The 18617-nt window shown below is 35.7% G+C and overlaps 1 protein-coding gene across 1 annotated transcript in view; it reads left to right on the top strand.

Annotated features, from left to right (window-relative positions):
* Positions 1 to 14213, top strand: part of CDK17 (cyclin dependent kinase 17) — a 97262-nt gene extending 83049 nt beyond the window's left edge. The window contains exons 11-17 of the mRNA XM_060025419.1: positions 3424 to 3544; positions 5547 to 5644; positions 6149 to 6254; positions 8559 to 8601; positions 9658 to 9748; positions 11914 to 11991; positions 12517 to 14213. Of these exons, the coding sequence (XP_059881402.1) occupies positions 3424 to 3544; positions 5547 to 5644; positions 6149 to 6254; positions 8559 to 8601; positions 9658 to 9748; positions 11914 to 11991; positions 12517 to 12554 (575 nt within the window). The 3' untranslated portion in view covers positions 12555 to 14213. The remainder of the gene's footprint in view (positions 1 to 3423; positions 3545 to 5546; positions 5645 to 6148; positions 6255 to 8558; positions 8602 to 9657; positions 9749 to 11913; positions 11992 to 12516) is intronic.
* Positions 14214 to 18617: the final 4404 nt, after the last annotated feature.

Below are 18617 nucleotides of genomic sequence, written 5' to 3'. Positions count from 1 at the left end.
TTACAGAATCATGCATAGGTAAAATATCCATTTAAAGTGCAGGATAGACCAGTGAATTTTAATGTAGCAAAAGTATTAGAAGTTGATTGATATAGTTCCAAGTAACCATATAATCTTTAAGAAGCTAAATATTTTCTAATTTTGATGCAGTATCAAAAAAGTATATGCACAATTATCAGAAAGGCTATTAAAATGCTCTTCTTTCCAATTTCGCATCCGTGTGAAACCTGATTCTCTATATATAACTGCAGTCAAAGAAACATCCCAACAGATTGAATGCAAAAGGAGAATCCAACTGTCTTCTATTAAAATAGACTACAAAAATGTAAAACAAGGACATTCATACTAATTTTTGTTTTATTTTGGAAAAAATATTTTTCATAAAAATACTCATGTTAACATATAAATGGTGTTTTTAAGGAAGAAGTTTTAGATTTTTCTGTTTTTCTAATATGCAAATATCAGTAAATATAATCTACATAGATAAAAGCTCTTTGGATCCTCAGTAATTTTTAAGAGCCTAAAAAGGGTCCTGAGACTAAAGAGTTTAAATGTCATTACTGAAAGGGATTCCTTTAATATGCCTGCCACCATGCTTTTTTTAAAAAAATAGTTTTATTTATTTATTTATTTTAAAATTTAATTTATTCATTTGACTGCGTTGGGTCTTCATTGCTGTGCGGGCTTTCTCTAGTTGCAGCGAGCAGGGGCTACTCTTCGTTGTGGTGCGCGGGCTTCCCATTGCAGTGGCATCTCTTGTTGCAGAGCGCAGGCCCTAGGAGCATGGGTTTCAGTAGTTGTGGCTCACGGGCTCTAGAGCACAGGCTCAATGGTTGTGGCGCATGGGCTTAGTTGCTCCGCAGCATGTGGGATCTTCCTGGACTAGGGATCAAACCCACGTCCCCTGCATTGGCAGGCAGATTCTTAACCACTGCACCACCAGGGACGTCCCTGCCACCATGCTTTGTATTTATTTATATGCTTAATAATTTAATTAGTAGCTGTCTGTCTGTCTCTCTTTAGCTAATCCAGTTATAAGGGACTAGAATGGTGAAATAAAATTACATGTTTTTGGCTTCTAGGGAGTAAACTTTTTCATATTGAAGGAACTCCATATAGTAACTTTGTTTTTTTGTGTTTTTTTTAATATTCCACATTCTGAGAGTTTGAGTACTGTAACAGAAGTTAGTTTTTAAAAGCCCATGCAGTTTTTCGTAGTTAGTATTTATCATTTTTCATAAGTGATTATAGTAGTTTTACTTTTGGAATATTTCATTAATGTGATAAATATTAGTGTTTCAAGTATTACTCTGTTAGTAACAGATTAAAAATTCACTGTTATTAAGTGGTGAATTTGTTCTGAAAATTCCTATACTTTTATTCATTTAACACTTCTCCATTTGTTTGAAAGGTAGGTTGCTATTTAAAAGGAATTGGGTAGGTCACATGAGTCTAAATGAGAAATTATAAGTCATTTCCATATGCTTACATAGAGTCTCTAGGGCATAGTTTACGTTATTTTCCTAGTAATTGTTATTCTCTTTCTCTCTTTCCCCGCCCCCCTTTTAAATTTTTTTGGCCAGGCTGCATTTACTGCTCCTTATTCCTTAATCCCCAAATGAATGGCAGTGATGGAGAACCCCTGCTTAGCTATAAGATATGCAAAAAGAATGGCAAAAGCCATCAAAAATGTACTTTTGGTAGGGGAATACTATGAGTGCTTTGAATTTTACTTTTTACCTCTACAAACCAAGCCAAGCAAATTTTATCTGTCCACCGGCCAACAGGAAAATCTAATTATTCCATGAGATGGTACAATGAATTTTGTCTCTGTTGCTTTTAGTTATTTATTTTTTTATTGGTTTCATAGTAAGTATACTTCGGACACAAGTAAGGGAGAGTCATATAACTGAGTATTTTACAACAAATTGTTCTTGATCTCTATGACCTACTTTTCCTGTGATCAGGGAAGTATTAATATAAATAGACATTTTCATTAATAATAGAAAATGGTTTATATAATAATACCGTATCACAATTAATTTGGTTTGGAAGAAATTACTGTGTATTTCATTTCATGCCAAAATTGCAAATCTAATTGTGAACTGAATCAGAAGGCTGTATGAGCAAGCATCATAGTTTAGAATTCTCTCAGGAGATGGAGTATAAGGTACTGAGGAAACTATAACTGCAATTGCTTTGATGTTATATGTATAGCATTAGCAACTTGCAGCCTTGTCCTTTCCCCCATATAACCCAGTATTACATCAGGAAGAGAAATCAGAAAGCTGCTTCCATTTGCTAATTACCGAAATTTGTTGAATTTATTTTACCAAGTTGGAATGGTAGAGTAAAACCTATAATAAAACAGTGTCAACATTGTTTCAGTTACTTCCTTTAGCCCTTATACTTAATGAAAATAGTATGAGTACTGCCTAATTTTTTAAATTTCTGGTTTCATTTGGGTGACTTTATCCAGTTTAACAAAGTATTGAATCATCCTTTTATTACATTTTTCTTATTTAATATTTTAATCAGATACAATAGTTACACACAACAGAAATCACAGCCTAAAAATTAATTATTCCTTGTTGTTTGAAATAAACTGTATGTTAAAATAAATTTATATTTCTTCATATATCTTTTAAAGTTACTTCTTTAGGTGATCAGAATTTGGAGGTGTAGAGGTAATAAAAGCAACTCTCTTAACGCCAGTGGCTCAAGAGATAAAGTTGTGAACTCTTGCCTTTATTTCTAGATAATCAGTGAATTTCATATTAAATTGGCAAAGGAATGGTTCGTGTTTTACATCATCTACAGCAATTAATATCCAAAGACAGTGAGGTTCACCTTATTTTAAAATTAACCATGTAACTTAAAACTTAGAAAGTACAGAATGACATTGTAGTTTATTCCAAGGAAACTTTCTCTAAATATAAACTTCTGCAAGGGAATTGTCAATAAAACTTAACAGGATCATGAACCAGTAACTTCATGGTTTTTGGTAAGAACTGATATAGCAAATGGAAGTTGGAATCAGGTTAAAAGGTGACAAATGTCATTGGCCTGTTTTGCATTAACTTAAATCCAAGTAGGAAATAATCTTGGCATAATAATTCGTGGATAGAAGGAGGGTATCTTAAGTTTTGATTAGCCCAGATACTGTACCAGGTGCATTCACTCATAAAAGTAAGCATGGTCTCTGAATGTGGAATTATTATTATTTAGTTTAATAAATAATAGGATTTGCTGACCCAAGACCACACACACTCAAAAAAAAAAATTCATAAAACTAATTTTGTTAAGCCTCAAAAAGGTATAGAGTAGCCATCTCAGGCATCCTTGTGACTGGAGTCATGGTGAGAATATGGACTGGGAAATGCATTCCAGCTATTTCTTAATTGTTCTCTTTTCCCTGTGAAGGACTAGCCAGAGCCAAGTCAGTTCCCACAAAGACCTACTCAAATGAAGTTGTCACACTGTGGTACCGGCCGCCTGATGTGCTTCTCGGTTCCTCAGAGTACTCAACACAGATTGACATGTGGTAAATATATGCAGATTTACTGCCATTTATAATTTTGAAAGAATGTAGCCATTAACACAGGGCATACCGATAGATATTTGGCTTTAAGGAGATAAAATATAAGCAACGATTAAGAGTTCTGGCAAGTAAGATCACCTAGGTTTAAATACCAGTTCAACCACTTATAGCTATACGATAACCTTACTGAAATTATTGGCCTGTGCCTCAGTTTCCTCATTTAAGGAAATGGGAATAGTAACAATAACTACTTTAAAAGGCTGTTCTGTGGATAATGTTAAGACCAAATGAGCTAATGTATGTAAAGCACTTTGAAGAGTGTCTGGTACATAGTAATTTAAGACAAAATTTATTTTTATCATCATTTAATATTCACCAAAACCCACTTGCTTTAAGTTGATCTAAAAATAATATTGAAAAAATACCATAGGCGGCTTCCTCACATAGCACTTTGATCATGACACTCCTTTATTTAAACATGTTTGCTGCTTCCCCATTTATTACCTATAGAATAAGGTACAGTTCTTCAATCTGATACTTGATCTTCATAAAATGTCTCTAAACTACCTTTTTCAGTTTATTTCAGAATATTCTCCACAAACGTTTCCTTTTAGCCAAGTGGCTACTCACTATATTTCATAAATAGCCTGGGTTTTCCCACCTTTGTGCTTGTGTTCATACTAGTTCACCCATCTGGAATGCCTGCTCTTTTTCTATAACTGGGGCCTGTGCCTAGGGCCTTCAAAACATAGTTTTTCATAAATCCTTTCTGAATATAACCTAGCCTACTGTGGTAATTCCTTCCTCTGAACTGTGGTTATACTTATTGCTTGCACTCTTCGTATAGTGATAAATCATATACTTCGTTCTGTTTTGTCTTGGGTTGAACATTTATATAATTAATTTTTGTATTACGTAACATTTCTTTCTTTTATAAACTTTTTTAAATTGTAGAAAAATATATACAACCAAATTTACCATTTTAACCATTTTATGTGTACAGTTCTCTGGCATTAAGTACATTTACATTGCTGTTCAAGCGTCACCACCATCAGTCTACAGAATTTTTCCATCTTGCAAACTGAAGCTGTGTACTTACTAAATAGTAACTCCCCATTACCCTCTCCCCCTCCACCATTCTCCTTTCTGTGTCTGTGAATTTGACTTTTCTAAGTATCTCATGAGTGAAATCATACTGTATTTGTTTTTTTGTGACTGGTTTATTTTACTTAGCATAAATGTCTTCAAGGTTCACCCATGTTGTAGATGCAAATATCTCTTTGAATCACTGCTTTCAATTCTTTTGTATACTTAGAAGTAGAATTGCTGGATCGTATGGTAATTCTATTTTACATTTTTTTTAAGTAAACACCATACTGTTTTCCATAGTGGCTCCATTATTTAATCTTCTGTATAACATTTAAAATATAAAATTATTATATAATTGCTAGATTGTGAGCCCTTTAAAAGAAGGACTGTGTCTTAAACTCATATGTATTCACACAGATCCTAGAAGACAGTATCTATTAGCGAGCCTCTATCCATTTCTCTTCCTTCTCTTAACTCTCTCACTCTCACTCTCGCTGTCACTCACACTCACACACTCTTCACTCTGCATCTGTGTGTTCCGTCTCTGCTTCCTGCATAAAAACATCTTGAAATACTTGCTTCTCCCTAGCCCTGCTAACCACTGCCTAATACATAGTAAGCTTTATATCACTATTAGCCATTGTTAGTGGTGTTCTTCAAGGATCATGCAGAGGAGGGCTGGACATTTTAAGTGGAGAAAATGGATAAGGCAGTATGGAAGTTGAGACAAATAGGGTAAATGTTAAGAAATTAGTTTAGTTGGATCTGAAGAAAAATCTCTGCAGATTTTCTAGCAGGCTAGTACAAAATTCTCCAGAGAGGCAACCTTAAGGAAAAGATTCTTGTGCTTAATAATAAATAAATGGTTTGCTCATCTTTTTTTTTTTCTTTTTTTTTTTAATGCTACATTTTATAGGGGTGTTGGTTGCATTTTCTTTGAAATGGCTTCTGGAAGACCTCTGTTTCCAGGATCAACTGTGGAAGATGAACTGCACTTAATTTTCCGACTGCTAGGTAACAGAACTCTCTTCCCAGTGATTTGTTACGTATAATTGAGTAGCTAGATAAGACTATATCTTTAAAAAATATATTTATAAATTTGATACTGAGACTAACATAAATAGATGTTATAAGAATTATAATGAGCATAATTACAATAAAGATAGATCCTTCTAGATAACGTCTGCTTTTTATTTACCAAGTTCTACCTTTGCAATAATGATTGTAGGGAAGAACAGAGAAGAGAAATATTATTGAAAATTGACTTTTAGCACATTATTAGGAAATATTTTAGCTTAGGTGTCAATTAGACAACATTTTTATGGCATCATTGCTTAGTCCAAAAAAAAAAGTCTGTATGATTACTATTTCTATCTTTTTAGTTTCAGTTGAAATAATCAAATTATCTACTAAATATAAATTGTTCTTTAAGACGCTTTCTTAGTTCTCCCTATTTATATGTATTTGCCTGTATAAAAATTTCTATATATTTATAAATATATATATTTTTAAATTCAGGAACTCCATCTCAGGAAACTTGGCCAGGTGTTTCTTCAAATGATGAGTTCAAGAACTACAACTTTCCAAAATATAAACCACAGCCTCTAATTAACCATGCACCCAGGTATTTTTTTTTTCCTCTTTAAGTGAAAGGGGGGGAACTCATCTTTTTTTTTTTTTTTTTTTAGTCTCTTGAAGCATTAGCCACAGTAAGGATTCATGGGAATATGTGATACACATACACAGTTCTTAAATATTTTAGGATTTAATTTCTTCCTTCCTGTGTCATATTAATTTTATAATTCAGTGAGCAAGAACTACCAAAGTATGTAAGTCCACAGAATTGAGCTGTAAATAAAATGAATATAGAATATATATAATAAAATTCTAGGGCTTATGTAGATTGTTCCATTTCCCAGAAAGAAGACATTGATTAATGCCTTATTCAATACTGTGAAGACCATGATGAAGTTTGCTTTGCTGTCTACACAATTATTCTATATGTATTTACTTAGAAAAACCTAAGAATGTGTTATAAGTAAAATCTTGACTCCTACACAAGATGACCCATCAGCATTTCAGTCAATGAATGACAATTTGTATTTGAAGAATATAAACTCTTTCTGACCCTTCATATCCTATATGTTGGCCATCTGATTAAAGTTTCTTTTCAGACCTACCTCAGATCCATCCAAGATTCCCATTACAGTTTGAGTCAGGGGACTTCCCTGGTGGTGCAGTGGTTGGGAGTCTGCCTGCCAATGCAGGGGACATGAGTTTGAGCCCTGGTCCGGGAAGATCCCACATGCCACAGAACAACTAAGCCCATGCACCACAACTACTGAGCCTGTGCTCTAGAGCCTGTGCGCCACAACTACTGAGCTTAAATGCCACAACTACTGAAACCCACATGCCTAGAGCCCATGCTCCGCAACAAGAGAAGCGACTGCAATGAGAAGCCCGTGCACTGCAACTAGAGAAAGCCCACGTGCAGCAACGAAGACCCAACCCAGCCAAAAATAAATAAATATTTATTTAAAAAATTTTTTTCACAACATATTTACTTATGGAATGTATTACATTTTCAATAAGTAACATAGAATAACCCCTTTGACTGTATTTTTTCATCTTTAAGAAAAAATAAAAATGAGAAGGGCACCAGGATACCAAATAAGGCCAATATCTCTTTCGTTGTTTCACATAGCTCACAACATAACACACTCACTCTAGTTCCATTTATTCTCAAGATAGGGAAGAATAGTAAAAACATTCTGGTACCAAAAATATTTTGAAAGTTTTTATGTGAATTGATGCTCTTGTCACTATAGCAACTAAGAATATTCTAATTAGACTTTCTTAGGAAGAATAATGTGTTAGACTTTTTGTATGTGTCTCTCCCAAATAGCATAAATCCTATTTTTGTCATATATATATATATTTTTTTTTTACACTGGACATTACAACATATATATATGTATACATATGTATATATGTTGTAATGTCCAGTGTAAAAGGTTGCAGCTCTTTAAAGCACATTCTTTATGACCTTAGCACCTAGCTTTTCTATGGCCAAGGAGTTCTGGTTATTTGTCAGAATGGCAAACTGCAAAGGATTAGAAGACTGTAGAATTTCTACGCCACAGCATCCACAGTACCGACTAAGCACTAGGGGGGAAGGGGGGGGATTTTTTTTTTCCCCCATAATTGGACTTTTGCCAGTGAAAGTCAGTGCAAGGTAGAATTAGTGATTTCTGATCAAGAGATTTTCTCATTAAGATAACCCCTAAACCCTCTACTCCCTATTTTATTAATTTCATCCTTGTAATTATCTGTCTTTATTGACCATCTGATTGGTTTTGTATCCCTTTTTAATGAAGTTTTATAAAGTTATTGAGGCATATTTAAATTGAATTTTATAGCTTGTAGTACCCAATGCTCAGCCAACTGCCCTGTAAAAGTTTGTTGAATGACTCATCTCTGTTTATCTTGAACCACAGTGATATATTTTGGGGTCACTTATCTGTTTGTTTTCACCTGTATAATAGGAAAATGATGCTTTTGTACTCTTGCCTTCACTGAAACACTATGAAAACAGATCTAGTTTACTGAAGCTTTTTCAATAATAGAGGTTATTTTGTTTTGAGACAAAATGGTGATTTTTACAAATTCTGTAGTTTTAATAATCTAACTCTTGAATATTGAACATTTGAGTTGATGCCCAGTTATTTGTGGTTTCTTCTTAAACAAGTGGCAAGATAAATCTTCTAAGGATAAAAGATTTGAGTCTGTTTGAAAGCAGCAAGGTGTGCTATTTTAGGGCACTTGAATTTAGCAGATAACAACATTTGGAAAATAGTTTTATTTGAAAAGTTGCTATCAGCTTTTTTAAAGATTAAAGAATAAATTGCTACTTGTCTTTCGTTTTTAGGTTAGACTCTGAAGGAATCGAGTTGATAACAAAATTTCTTCAGGTAAGTTATATCTTATTTTATAATTGTTAAATGGTCTGTTAACTTCTCTGAGCTTTAGTTTCTTCATCTGTAGAATGGGATCAGTAATACCTCCCTCAAATATTTGTCATGACAATTAAATAAGATTATGGTAGTATCTAGCATTCTTAAGACATGTGCTTAGGTGAAAAACAATTATGGTTTCTCTTAATGTGTCTGGGTCTCTCATTGTAACCTAGAACAGTCTGAGGTAGTTAGCTGCTGGCCCTGATCAACTGTGTCAAGGCCATGTTCTCTGCAATTCCTGTTCTCTTACGTTCTCTTTCTTTTCCTTATACTTACTGCCTTACAGGCTGTTGTACCTCCCAAGTACCATCCATATCTTCATTCAGAACAGGAAGAAGAGAGAGGATAAGAGTCTGTCAGTCTCATTAATCCTTTTGTATCTGGAAAGCAAAGGCTTTTCCAAAAACCCCTGTAAGGACTTCTTCCTAGGTCTCCAAAATCTTCCTAAGGCCAGAATATTAATTGTAAGAGAGGCTGAGAATTGGGGAGCAGGATTGCCATAATTAGCCTAAACTTAGAATAGTCATGATTCATATGTCAGAGTTGGAAGCATGTATACCTTAAACAAATCTACATTATCTTGTCAAGGAAAAAAGGGAGATGGGTATTGAATAGGTAATTTAATAATGTCTTTCATAAAGGTATTAGGTATATTTCCAGTAATACTGTGGTATTCGTGAAGAAAAGTAACACGAAAGGTCAGATATTTTGCTTTTTTTCATCACTTCAGAAAATATAGGGCATCTAAATTTTTCGTTAAGATCCAGCTTTATCTTGGAAATTTGTAACTGAGATATAATCATTGCTACATAATCTCAGTAGTAACTCACATTAGAGCATAGTACTCCAAATTGGTTCTTAAAAATAATAGTCACTCTATTAAGTAATCAAGATAAGAGTAGCTCTAAATGCTTAAATGCTAATTTGTGTGTGTGTCCCCTCCCGCTTGCATACGCTTTTTCCAGTATTTAGAGAAAAAAATTAATGAAGCAGTTTTTTGGTTTCTCACAGTATGAATCTAAGAAAAGGGTTTCAGCAGAAGAGGCCATGAAACATGTGTACTTTCGAAGTCTGGGACCAAGGATACATGCTTTACCTGAAAGTAAGAGAGATTCTAGAGTGTGTCCCCCCACCCCCTTTATTTTTATCCAGGTTTGGAGACTGGGGTGAATTAGGGATTTAGGAAGATGGTTGGTTTTTAAGCCTAAAATTCTGGTCTTTCTGTAATTAGATCAGAATTCCTTAAAGGGAGGTGTATGTCTGTCTTGCCTGTTTTAATTTATTTCTTTTAACACTGAGTATATTGCCACGACTCTGTAAGAAATCAGTAGCACTTAGATGTGGGTCATTAGTCTTATTTGACTTAAGTAAGTGGAAAATGCCATCTGATGATAGACGTTGTCATTAGGCCCAATCTGGATTGCTTTGATTCAGAGTTGTTAAAAATGGATTTCAAGTAAATAGTAATGAAGCACAACCAAAACAAGATTTTTTTGTGGAAGTAAATTTCTTTTTCAAGATGTGAAGATGATTTTCCTTTACTGTGTTCACTCTGACTTTACCATCCCCATGACAGTGGTGAGCATATTGTCACTAAAATAGCTGATTTCTCATGCCTGGGGTAACTGCTTGATTTTACTCAGAAGTTTCTTATAAATTACCCCAATATTTTACTTGAAAATTAGCAAGGTGAGGACTTCCCTGGTGGCGCAGTAGTTAAGAATCCGCCTGCCAATGCAGGGGACACGGGTTCGAGCCCTGGTCTGGGAAGATCCCACATGCTACGGAGCAACTAAGCCCATGCGCCTCAACTACTGAGCCCGCGTGCCACAATTACTGAAGCCTGTGTGCCTAGAGCCCATGCTCCACAACAAGAGAAGCCACCACAGTGAGAAGCCCGCACACTGCAACGAAGAGTAGCCTCGGCTCGCCACAACTAGAGAAAAGCCTGCACGCAGCAACAAAGACCCAATGCAGCCAAAAATAAATTTTTAAAAATTAGCAAGGTGAGTGAGGAATTAAGAGAATATTTGGGAACTGAACAGCCAAAAGCTTTCATTAATTTCCCGTTCTCATTTACTAGACAGTATTGATTCACTAAAAGGTTTTCTAATTGGAATCAAGACTCCTCAAGACTTTTCACTTAGAACTTATTGGATATATACATATTTTAATTAATTAATTTATTTTTGGCTGCGTTGGGTCTTCTCTACTGCGCATGGGCTTTCTCTAGTTGCAGTGAGCGGGGGCTGCTCTTCGTTGTGGTGTGTGGGCTTCTCGTTGCGGTGGCTTCTCTTGTTGCAGAGCACTGCCTTTAGGCGCAAGGGCTTCAGTAGTTGTGGCTCAAGGGCTCTAGAGCACAGGCCCAGTAGTTGTGACACATGGGCTTAGCTGCTCTGCCACACGTGGGATCTTCCTGGACCAGGGCTCAAACTTACGTCCCTGGCATTGGCAGGTGGATTCTTAACCACTGTGCCACCAGGGAAGCCCCTATTGGATATTTTTTTTTTTTTTTTGCAGTACGCGGGCCTCTCACTGTTGTGGCCTCTCCCGTTGCGGGGCATAGGCTCCGGACGCGCAGGCTCAGCGGCCATGGCTCACAGGCCCAGCCACTCCGCGGCATGCGGGATCTTCCCGGACTGGGGCACGAACCCGTGTCCCCTGCATCGGCAGGCGGACTCGCAACCACTGCGCCACCAGGGAAGCCCTGGATATTTTTTAATGAAAGACTACCTCTCTGGCAGAGATGGAAATAAGAAGGATGAGTTACAAGTGTTTTTTAAGAGATTTACGTTTCATTATTAATACCAAGTTTTATAGTTTGAGGTGTGGGTGAGGTGTACAAACCATTTCTTGTTTTTCTCTAAAATTCTGAAGATAGTTTGAGGATTTGACCTTCATGCCATCATAAGGAGACAGATAAAGAACAGAGAGAATAAAACCGAGTAATACATTTTGATTAGGTCTTCCAACCTCAGTAAGCCCTAGAAATAGACAATGTACATTCTCCTTAGAGAAACACATACTCAAAGCATGATTTAAGGCAGAATTGGGGGAGAAAGGTTCTGAGGGAGAGGTTATTTGGTTTGGTTTTCTTAAGACATTGGGACAAAAGGGAAAATATTTCAGCAGGGCTGTAACCTTGTAAATGTAGTATAAATGTTTCATGTTGAATCAGTATACATTTTTAGATATTTTGTCTATAGTTGGATTATATTTGCTTTAATGATAGACTTTCATCTGATAATTTTTGTCTGTGCATTTTAGGTGTATCAATATTCAGTTTGAAAGAGATTCAATTGCAAAAGGACCCGGGTTTTCGAAATTCTTCTTATCCAGAGACAGGTGTGTTTGTCATAAACCATTTCACGTGTCGATCATGAAATTTTGCGTGGAACCAAGTTTTGGGTTTATAAATTGATCGGTAAAATTATTGATGTAAAAAACAATGTACAGTGCATTCCACAGCTGTGTATGTTTAGCATTGCACATACTTTCCTGTATGATATGGGCAGCTCAGTAATTCTTCAGAGAGAAATCTGACTCAGTCAAATCAGGGATCCTGAAAGCTGCAGATGGCACAAAGACCTTTTACAAGTGGCCTGGCTTGATCACTGCACACGCCATCCCTGGCACCTGAGGCAGAAGACACATCTTGTGCTTCCCTAGTCATCAGGTTCATCACTTCGAAGCATAGAAGCTGTAGACTGACCCCATCAACAAAAGGGTCGTTTAAGACAGTGCTGATCACTCTTACCGTGGAATATTAGCTTTTGCTGGTGGGAACATTAGCTTCATAGAGTCAACAAATACTGTATGTGGGATGAAACTGAACGTTGAACTGCCTCATAAAATGACTTTATATTTTAGGACATGGGAAGAACAGAAGACAGAGCATGCTCTTTTAAGTCTGGTAACATGGTTTCAAGCCCAGCCCCCAGCCTTTCTTATCAATCAAGGACTCAGATCTGAAGGCAGTTATTTCTTTTGGTGGACTTGGAATCTTCGTTTGTCTACACTGTCCTCTTCACAGTGGAGTCTTTTTATTTCAGACCTACAAATTGTTTTTATATTTGTTGTCACAGTGTGACAATTTTTTTGTACAGTTGGTTTTAAAGTCTTCTCTGCCATTAGAGCCAGTAGGTTACAGCTATTGATGTAACTGTAGCTGCAATTTTTGTGCAGGACTGAGAAACACAATGCATTATTTATTGCGGAATCATTGCTGCTAAATAACTACTGTCTGTTTATTTAACACAACAGTTGAATGCCTGAAGAAGTTGCAGTGGCTTTATTATACGTGAATGCATCTGTTTCTCCTCACAAATTGTTTTACTGCTGCATTTTTTCTTTGTTTGTTTTTAAAATTAAACTGCAGTGTTTCCTGGAATGTAAATCCAGCTTTGCTTAACAGTAAAATAAGTGAGCCAACTTGAACACTCTTACATTCATGCTATATAATTTTTTTATTGAACATTGGCAAATAGTGTAGTAAGAAATTGATAAGCACATTATGTTTAGGAAAGCATGTGATGCAGAAGTTGATTCAAGCAAGTGAATATCTGACATTTTGGGGATCTCGTATTAAATACCAGTAAATTAAAGCACCAAAATTATTTATTTTTATTTTTCCTCATTTTAGAAATATTTCCTGCATATTATTGGATATTTGTATACTAATACACTTACCTATTTTACATCGTGCTTTAATTTAGTTAAAACTAAACCATACAAGTCCAGTCAAACATCAGAGGTCTTGTTTTGTTTATTTGTTTTAAATACAATTCTTTTATTAGAATGGATGATCATTGGGGAACAGTTTTATTTCATTTGGGAGCTGTGTGTGTGTGTTTTAATAACATTCACTTGGAATCAGTTGAAAGCTGTAATATGTCTTTGAAATGAGCCATGCTAAATACAAATGAGAGAAATGAGAACTTGGAAGATTGTTTTAAAGCATTATAGATATTATCTGTTTACCAGAGGTAGTAAATATTACAGTTTTAATTATGCATCTTTTTGAACATCATAAATACACCTTGGTGTTGGTAACAGTGTTTTAAGCATTTGTGTTCACTTTTAAGGACTGTTTGTTTAGTGCATCTTACCAACTGCAAATCTTAATTGCGATATTTTGAAATGGTCATGTAAATTTTGGGCTTATATATCATGAAAATAGTCATAACTTAATTCTTTTCCTGACATTCACTGTAAAACATTCAGGGGTCCTACCATTTCTGTTCAGGAAATCTTGTAGTTTATTGTTATTTAACAGTATTAAGTGAATTTTTGTATATTTCATTTTAATTTTATTTGTGAATAGTGATTGTGGCATGTTTGGGGTGTTATTTTAATATTTCATAATACTGAAATTTTAATTTTTTAAGAAAAATTTTCTGGAAGAAACAGATTCATGTGTAATGGTGAATATTGGACCACTACTGCTTTTCACATTTGTAAATTGGTTTTATGTTAAACCCTGTAGCCTAACAAACTGCTGTTATTTCTAACTGACAGATATGTATTAATATTGTACTTTGAAGGTTATAAATATTATGTGAAAATTCCTCCATTTTGTTTTGAAATTTATAATAACAAAATCTTCATGTTGTTAAAATGTGGTTTTGTTGAGTCACAGTTCTTTCTTGGGGAAGAAGGCTGTGCAGGATGGGATCTTTTTTTTTTCCAATTTTATTTATTTATTTTTATGCAGCAGGTTCTTTTTAATTATCTATTTTATACATGTTAGTGTATATATGTCAATCCCAATCTCCCAATTCATCACACCACCCCCACCCCACTTTCCCCTCTTGGTGTCAATACGTTTGTTCTCTACATCTGTGTCTCTATTTCTGCCTTGCAAACCGGTTCATCTGTACCATTTTCCTAGATTCCACATATATGCATTAATATATGATATTTGTTTTTCTCTTTCTGACTTACTTCACTCTGTATGACAGTCTCTAGATCCATCCACGTCTCTACAACTGACCCAATTTCGTTCTTTTTTATGGCTGAGTAATATTCCATTGTATATATGTATCACATCGTCTTTATCCATTCTTCTGTCAATGGGCATTTAGGTTGCTTCCATGACCTGGCTATTGTAAATAGTGCTGCAGTGAACATTGGGGTGCATGTGTCTTTTTGAATTATGGTTTTCTCTGGGTATATGCCCAGTAGTGGGATTGCTGGGTCATATGGTAATTCTATTTTTAGTTTTTTAATGAACCTCTGTACTGTTCTCCATAGTGGCTGTATTAATTTACATTCCCACCAACAGTGCAAGAGGGTTCCCTTTTCTCCACACTCTCTCCAGCATTTGTTGTTTGTAGACTTTCTGATGATACCTTTTCTAACCAGTGTGAGGTGATACCTCATTGTAGTTTTGATTTGCATTTCTCTAATAATTAGTGTTGTTGAGCATCTTTTCATGTGCCTGTTGGCTATCTGTTTGTCGTCTTTGGAGGAATGTCTATTTAGGTCTTCTGCCTATTTTTTGATTAGTTGTTTGTTTTTCTAATATTGAGCTGCATGAGCTGTTTCTATTTTTGGAGATTAATCCTTTGTCCGTTGATTCATTTGCAAGTATTTTCTCCCATTCTGAGGGCCTTTTCGTCTTGTTTCCTTTGCTGTACAAAAGCTTTTAAGTTTCATTAGGTCCCAGTTGTTTATTTTTGTTTTTATTTCCATTACTCTAGGAGGTGGGTCAAAAAAGATCTTGCTGTGATTTATGCCAAAGAGTGTGCTTCCTATGTTTTCCTCTAAGAGTTTTATAGTGTCCAGTGTAAGACTGGACATTTAGGTCTTTAATTCTTTTTTTAAATTTATTTATTTATTTTCGGCTGCATTGAGTCTTCGTTGCTGCATGCGGGCTTTCTCTAGTTGTGGTGAGCGGGGGCAACTGTTCGTTGTGGTGTGCGGGCTTCTCATTGCAGTGGCTTCTCGTTGCGGAGCACGGGCTCTAGGCATACGGGCTTCAGTAGTTGTGGCACACAGGCTCAGTAGTTGTGGTTTGTGGACTCTAGAGCACAGGCTCAGTAGTTGTGGTGCACAGCCTTAGTTGCTCCGCAGCATGTGGGATCTCCCCAGACCAGGGCTTGAACCCGTGTTCCCTGCATTGGCAGGTGGATTCTTAACCACTGCGCCACCTGCAAAACCCTTTAATCCATTTTGAGTTTATTTTTATGTATGGTGTTAGGGAGTGTTCTAATTTCAGTCCTTTACATGTAGCTGTCCAGTTTTCCCAGCACCACTTATTGAAGAAACTGTCTTTTCTCCATTGTATATCCTTGCTTCCTTTGTCATAGATTAGTTGACTATAGGTGTGTTGGTTTAACTCTGGGCTTTCTATCCTGTTCCATCGATCTATATGTCTGTTTTTGTGCTAGTACCATATTGTCTTGATTACTGTAGCTTTGTAATATAGTCTGAAGTAAGGGAGTCTGATTGTTCCAGCTCCATTTTTTTTCCCCTCAAGATTGCTTTGGCTATTCGGGATCTTTTGTGTCTCCATACAAATTTTAAGATTTTTTTGTTCTGTAAAAACTACCATTGGTAATTTGATAGAGATTGCATTGAATCTGTAGATTGCTTTGGGTAGTATAGTCATTTTCACAATATTGATTCTTCCAATCCAAGAACATGATATATCTCTCCATCTGTTTGTGTTATCTTTGATTTCTTTCATCAGTGTCTTATAGTTTTCTGCATACAGGTCTTTTACCTCCTTAGGTGAGTTTATTCTTAGGTATTTTATTCTTTTTGTTGCAGTGGTGAATGGGATTATTTCCTTAATTTCTCTTTCTGATCTTTTGTTGTTAATGTATAGGAATGCAAGAGGTTTCTGTGTATTAATTTTGTATCCTGCAACTTTACCAAATTCATTGATTAGGTCTAGTAGTTTTCTGGTGGCATCTTTTTTTTTTTTTTTAACTTTATTCATTTTGGCTGTGTTGGGTCTTTGCTGCGGGCAGGCTTTCTCTAGTTGCAGCAAGCAGGGGCTACTCATTGCGGTGGCTTCTCGTTGTGGAGCACGGGTTCTAGGCACGCGGGTTTCAGTAATTGTGGCACACGGGCTCAGTAGTTGTAGCGCATGGGCTTAGTTGCTTCATGGCATGTGGAATCTTCCCGGACCAGGGCCTGAACCCATATCCCCTGCATTGGCTGGCAGATTCTTAACTACTGTGCCAGTAGGGAAGCCCTCTGGTGGCATCTTTAGGATTATCTATGTATAGTATCATGTCATCTGCGAATAGTGACAGTTTTACTGCTTTTCCAATTTGTATTCCTTTTTCTTCTATGATTGCTGTGGCTAGGACTTCCAAAATTATGTTGAATAATAGTATCAAGAGTGGACATACTTGTTCCTGATCTTAGGGGAAATGCTTACAGTTTTTCACCACTGAGAATGATGTTTGCTGTGGGTTTGTCATATATGGTTTTTATTATGTTGAGGTAGGTTCCCTCTATGCCCGCTCTCTGGAGAGTTTTTTTTTTTTTTATCATAAATGGGTATTGAATTTTGTCAAAAGCTTTTTCCACTTCTATTGAGATGATCATATGGTTTTTATTCTTCAGTTTGTTAATATGGCGTGTCACATTGGTTGATTTGTATATATTGAAGAATCCTTGCATCCCTGGGATAAATCCCACTTGATATGGTATATGATCCTTTTAGTGTGTTGTCGGAATCTGTTTGCTAGTATTTTGTTGAGGATTTTTGTATCTATATTCATCAGTGATATTGCTCTGTAATTTTCTTTTTTTGTGGTATCTTTGTCTGGTTTGGGTATCAGGGTGATGGTAGCCTCCTAGAATGAGTTGGGAGTGTTCCTCCCTCTGCAGTGTTTTGGAAGAGTTTGAGAAGGATGGGTGTTAGCTCTTCTCTAAATGTTTGATAGAATTCACCTGTGAAGCCATCTGGTCCTGGACTTTTGTTTGTTGGAAGAGTTTTAATCACAGTTTCAGTTTCATTACTTGTGATTGGTCTGTTCATATTTTCTATTTCTTCCTGGTTCAGTCTTGGAAGGTTATACTTTTCTAAGAACTTGTCTATTTCTTCCAGGTTGTCTATTTTATTGGCATAGAGTTGCTTGTAATAGTCTCTTATGATGCTTTGTATTTCTGCAGTGTCTGTTGTAACATCTTTTTTCATTTCTAATTTTATTGATTTGAGTCTTCTCCCTCTTTTTCTTGATGAGTCTGGCTAAAGAATTATCAATTTTGTTTATCTTCTCAAAGAACCAGCTTTTAGTTTTATTGATCTTTGCTATTGTTTTCTTTGTTTTTATTTCATTTATTTCTTCTCTGGTCTTTATGATTTCTTTCCTTCTACTAACTTTGGGTTTTGTTTGTTCTTCTTTCTCTAGTTCCTTTAGGTGTAAGATTAGATTGTTTATTTTAGATTTTTCTTGTTTCTTGAGGCATGATCGTATAGCTATAAACTTCCCTCTTAGAACTGCTTTTGCTGCATCCCATAGGTTTTGGATCGTCATGTTTTCATTGTCATTTCTCTCTAGGTATTTTTTGATTTCCTCTTTGATTTCTTCAGTGGTCTCTTGGTTATTTAGTAATGTATTGTTTCGCCTTCTCGTGTTTGTATTTTTTACGTTTTTTCCCCTGTAATTGATTTCTAATGTCATAGCGTTGTGGTCGGAAAAGATGCTTGATATGATTTCAGTTTTCTTAAATTTACCAAGGCTTGATCTCTGACCCAAGATGTGATCTATCCTGGAGAATGTTCGCTGTTCACTTGAGAAGGAAGTGTAATCTGCTGTTTTCGGATGGAATGTCTTATAAATATCAATTAAATCTATCTGGTCTTTTGTGTCATTTAAAGCATGTGTTTCCTTATTAATTTTCTGTCTGGATGATCTGTCCATTGATGTAAATGAGGTGGTAAAGTCCCCCACTATTATTGTGATACTGTCAATTTTCTCTTTTATAGTTGTTAGCATTTGCCTTATGTA

Source organism: Delphinus delphis, chromosome 11 (assembly GCF_949987515.2).
Source record: "Delphinus delphis chromosome 11, mDelDel1.2, whole genome shotgun sequence".
NCBI classification, from domain to species: domain Eukaryota; kingdom Metazoa; phylum Chordata; class Mammalia; order Artiodactyla; family Delphinidae; genus Delphinus; species Delphinus delphis.
This window is presented reverse-complemented; position numbering and strand designations above follow the sequence as displayed.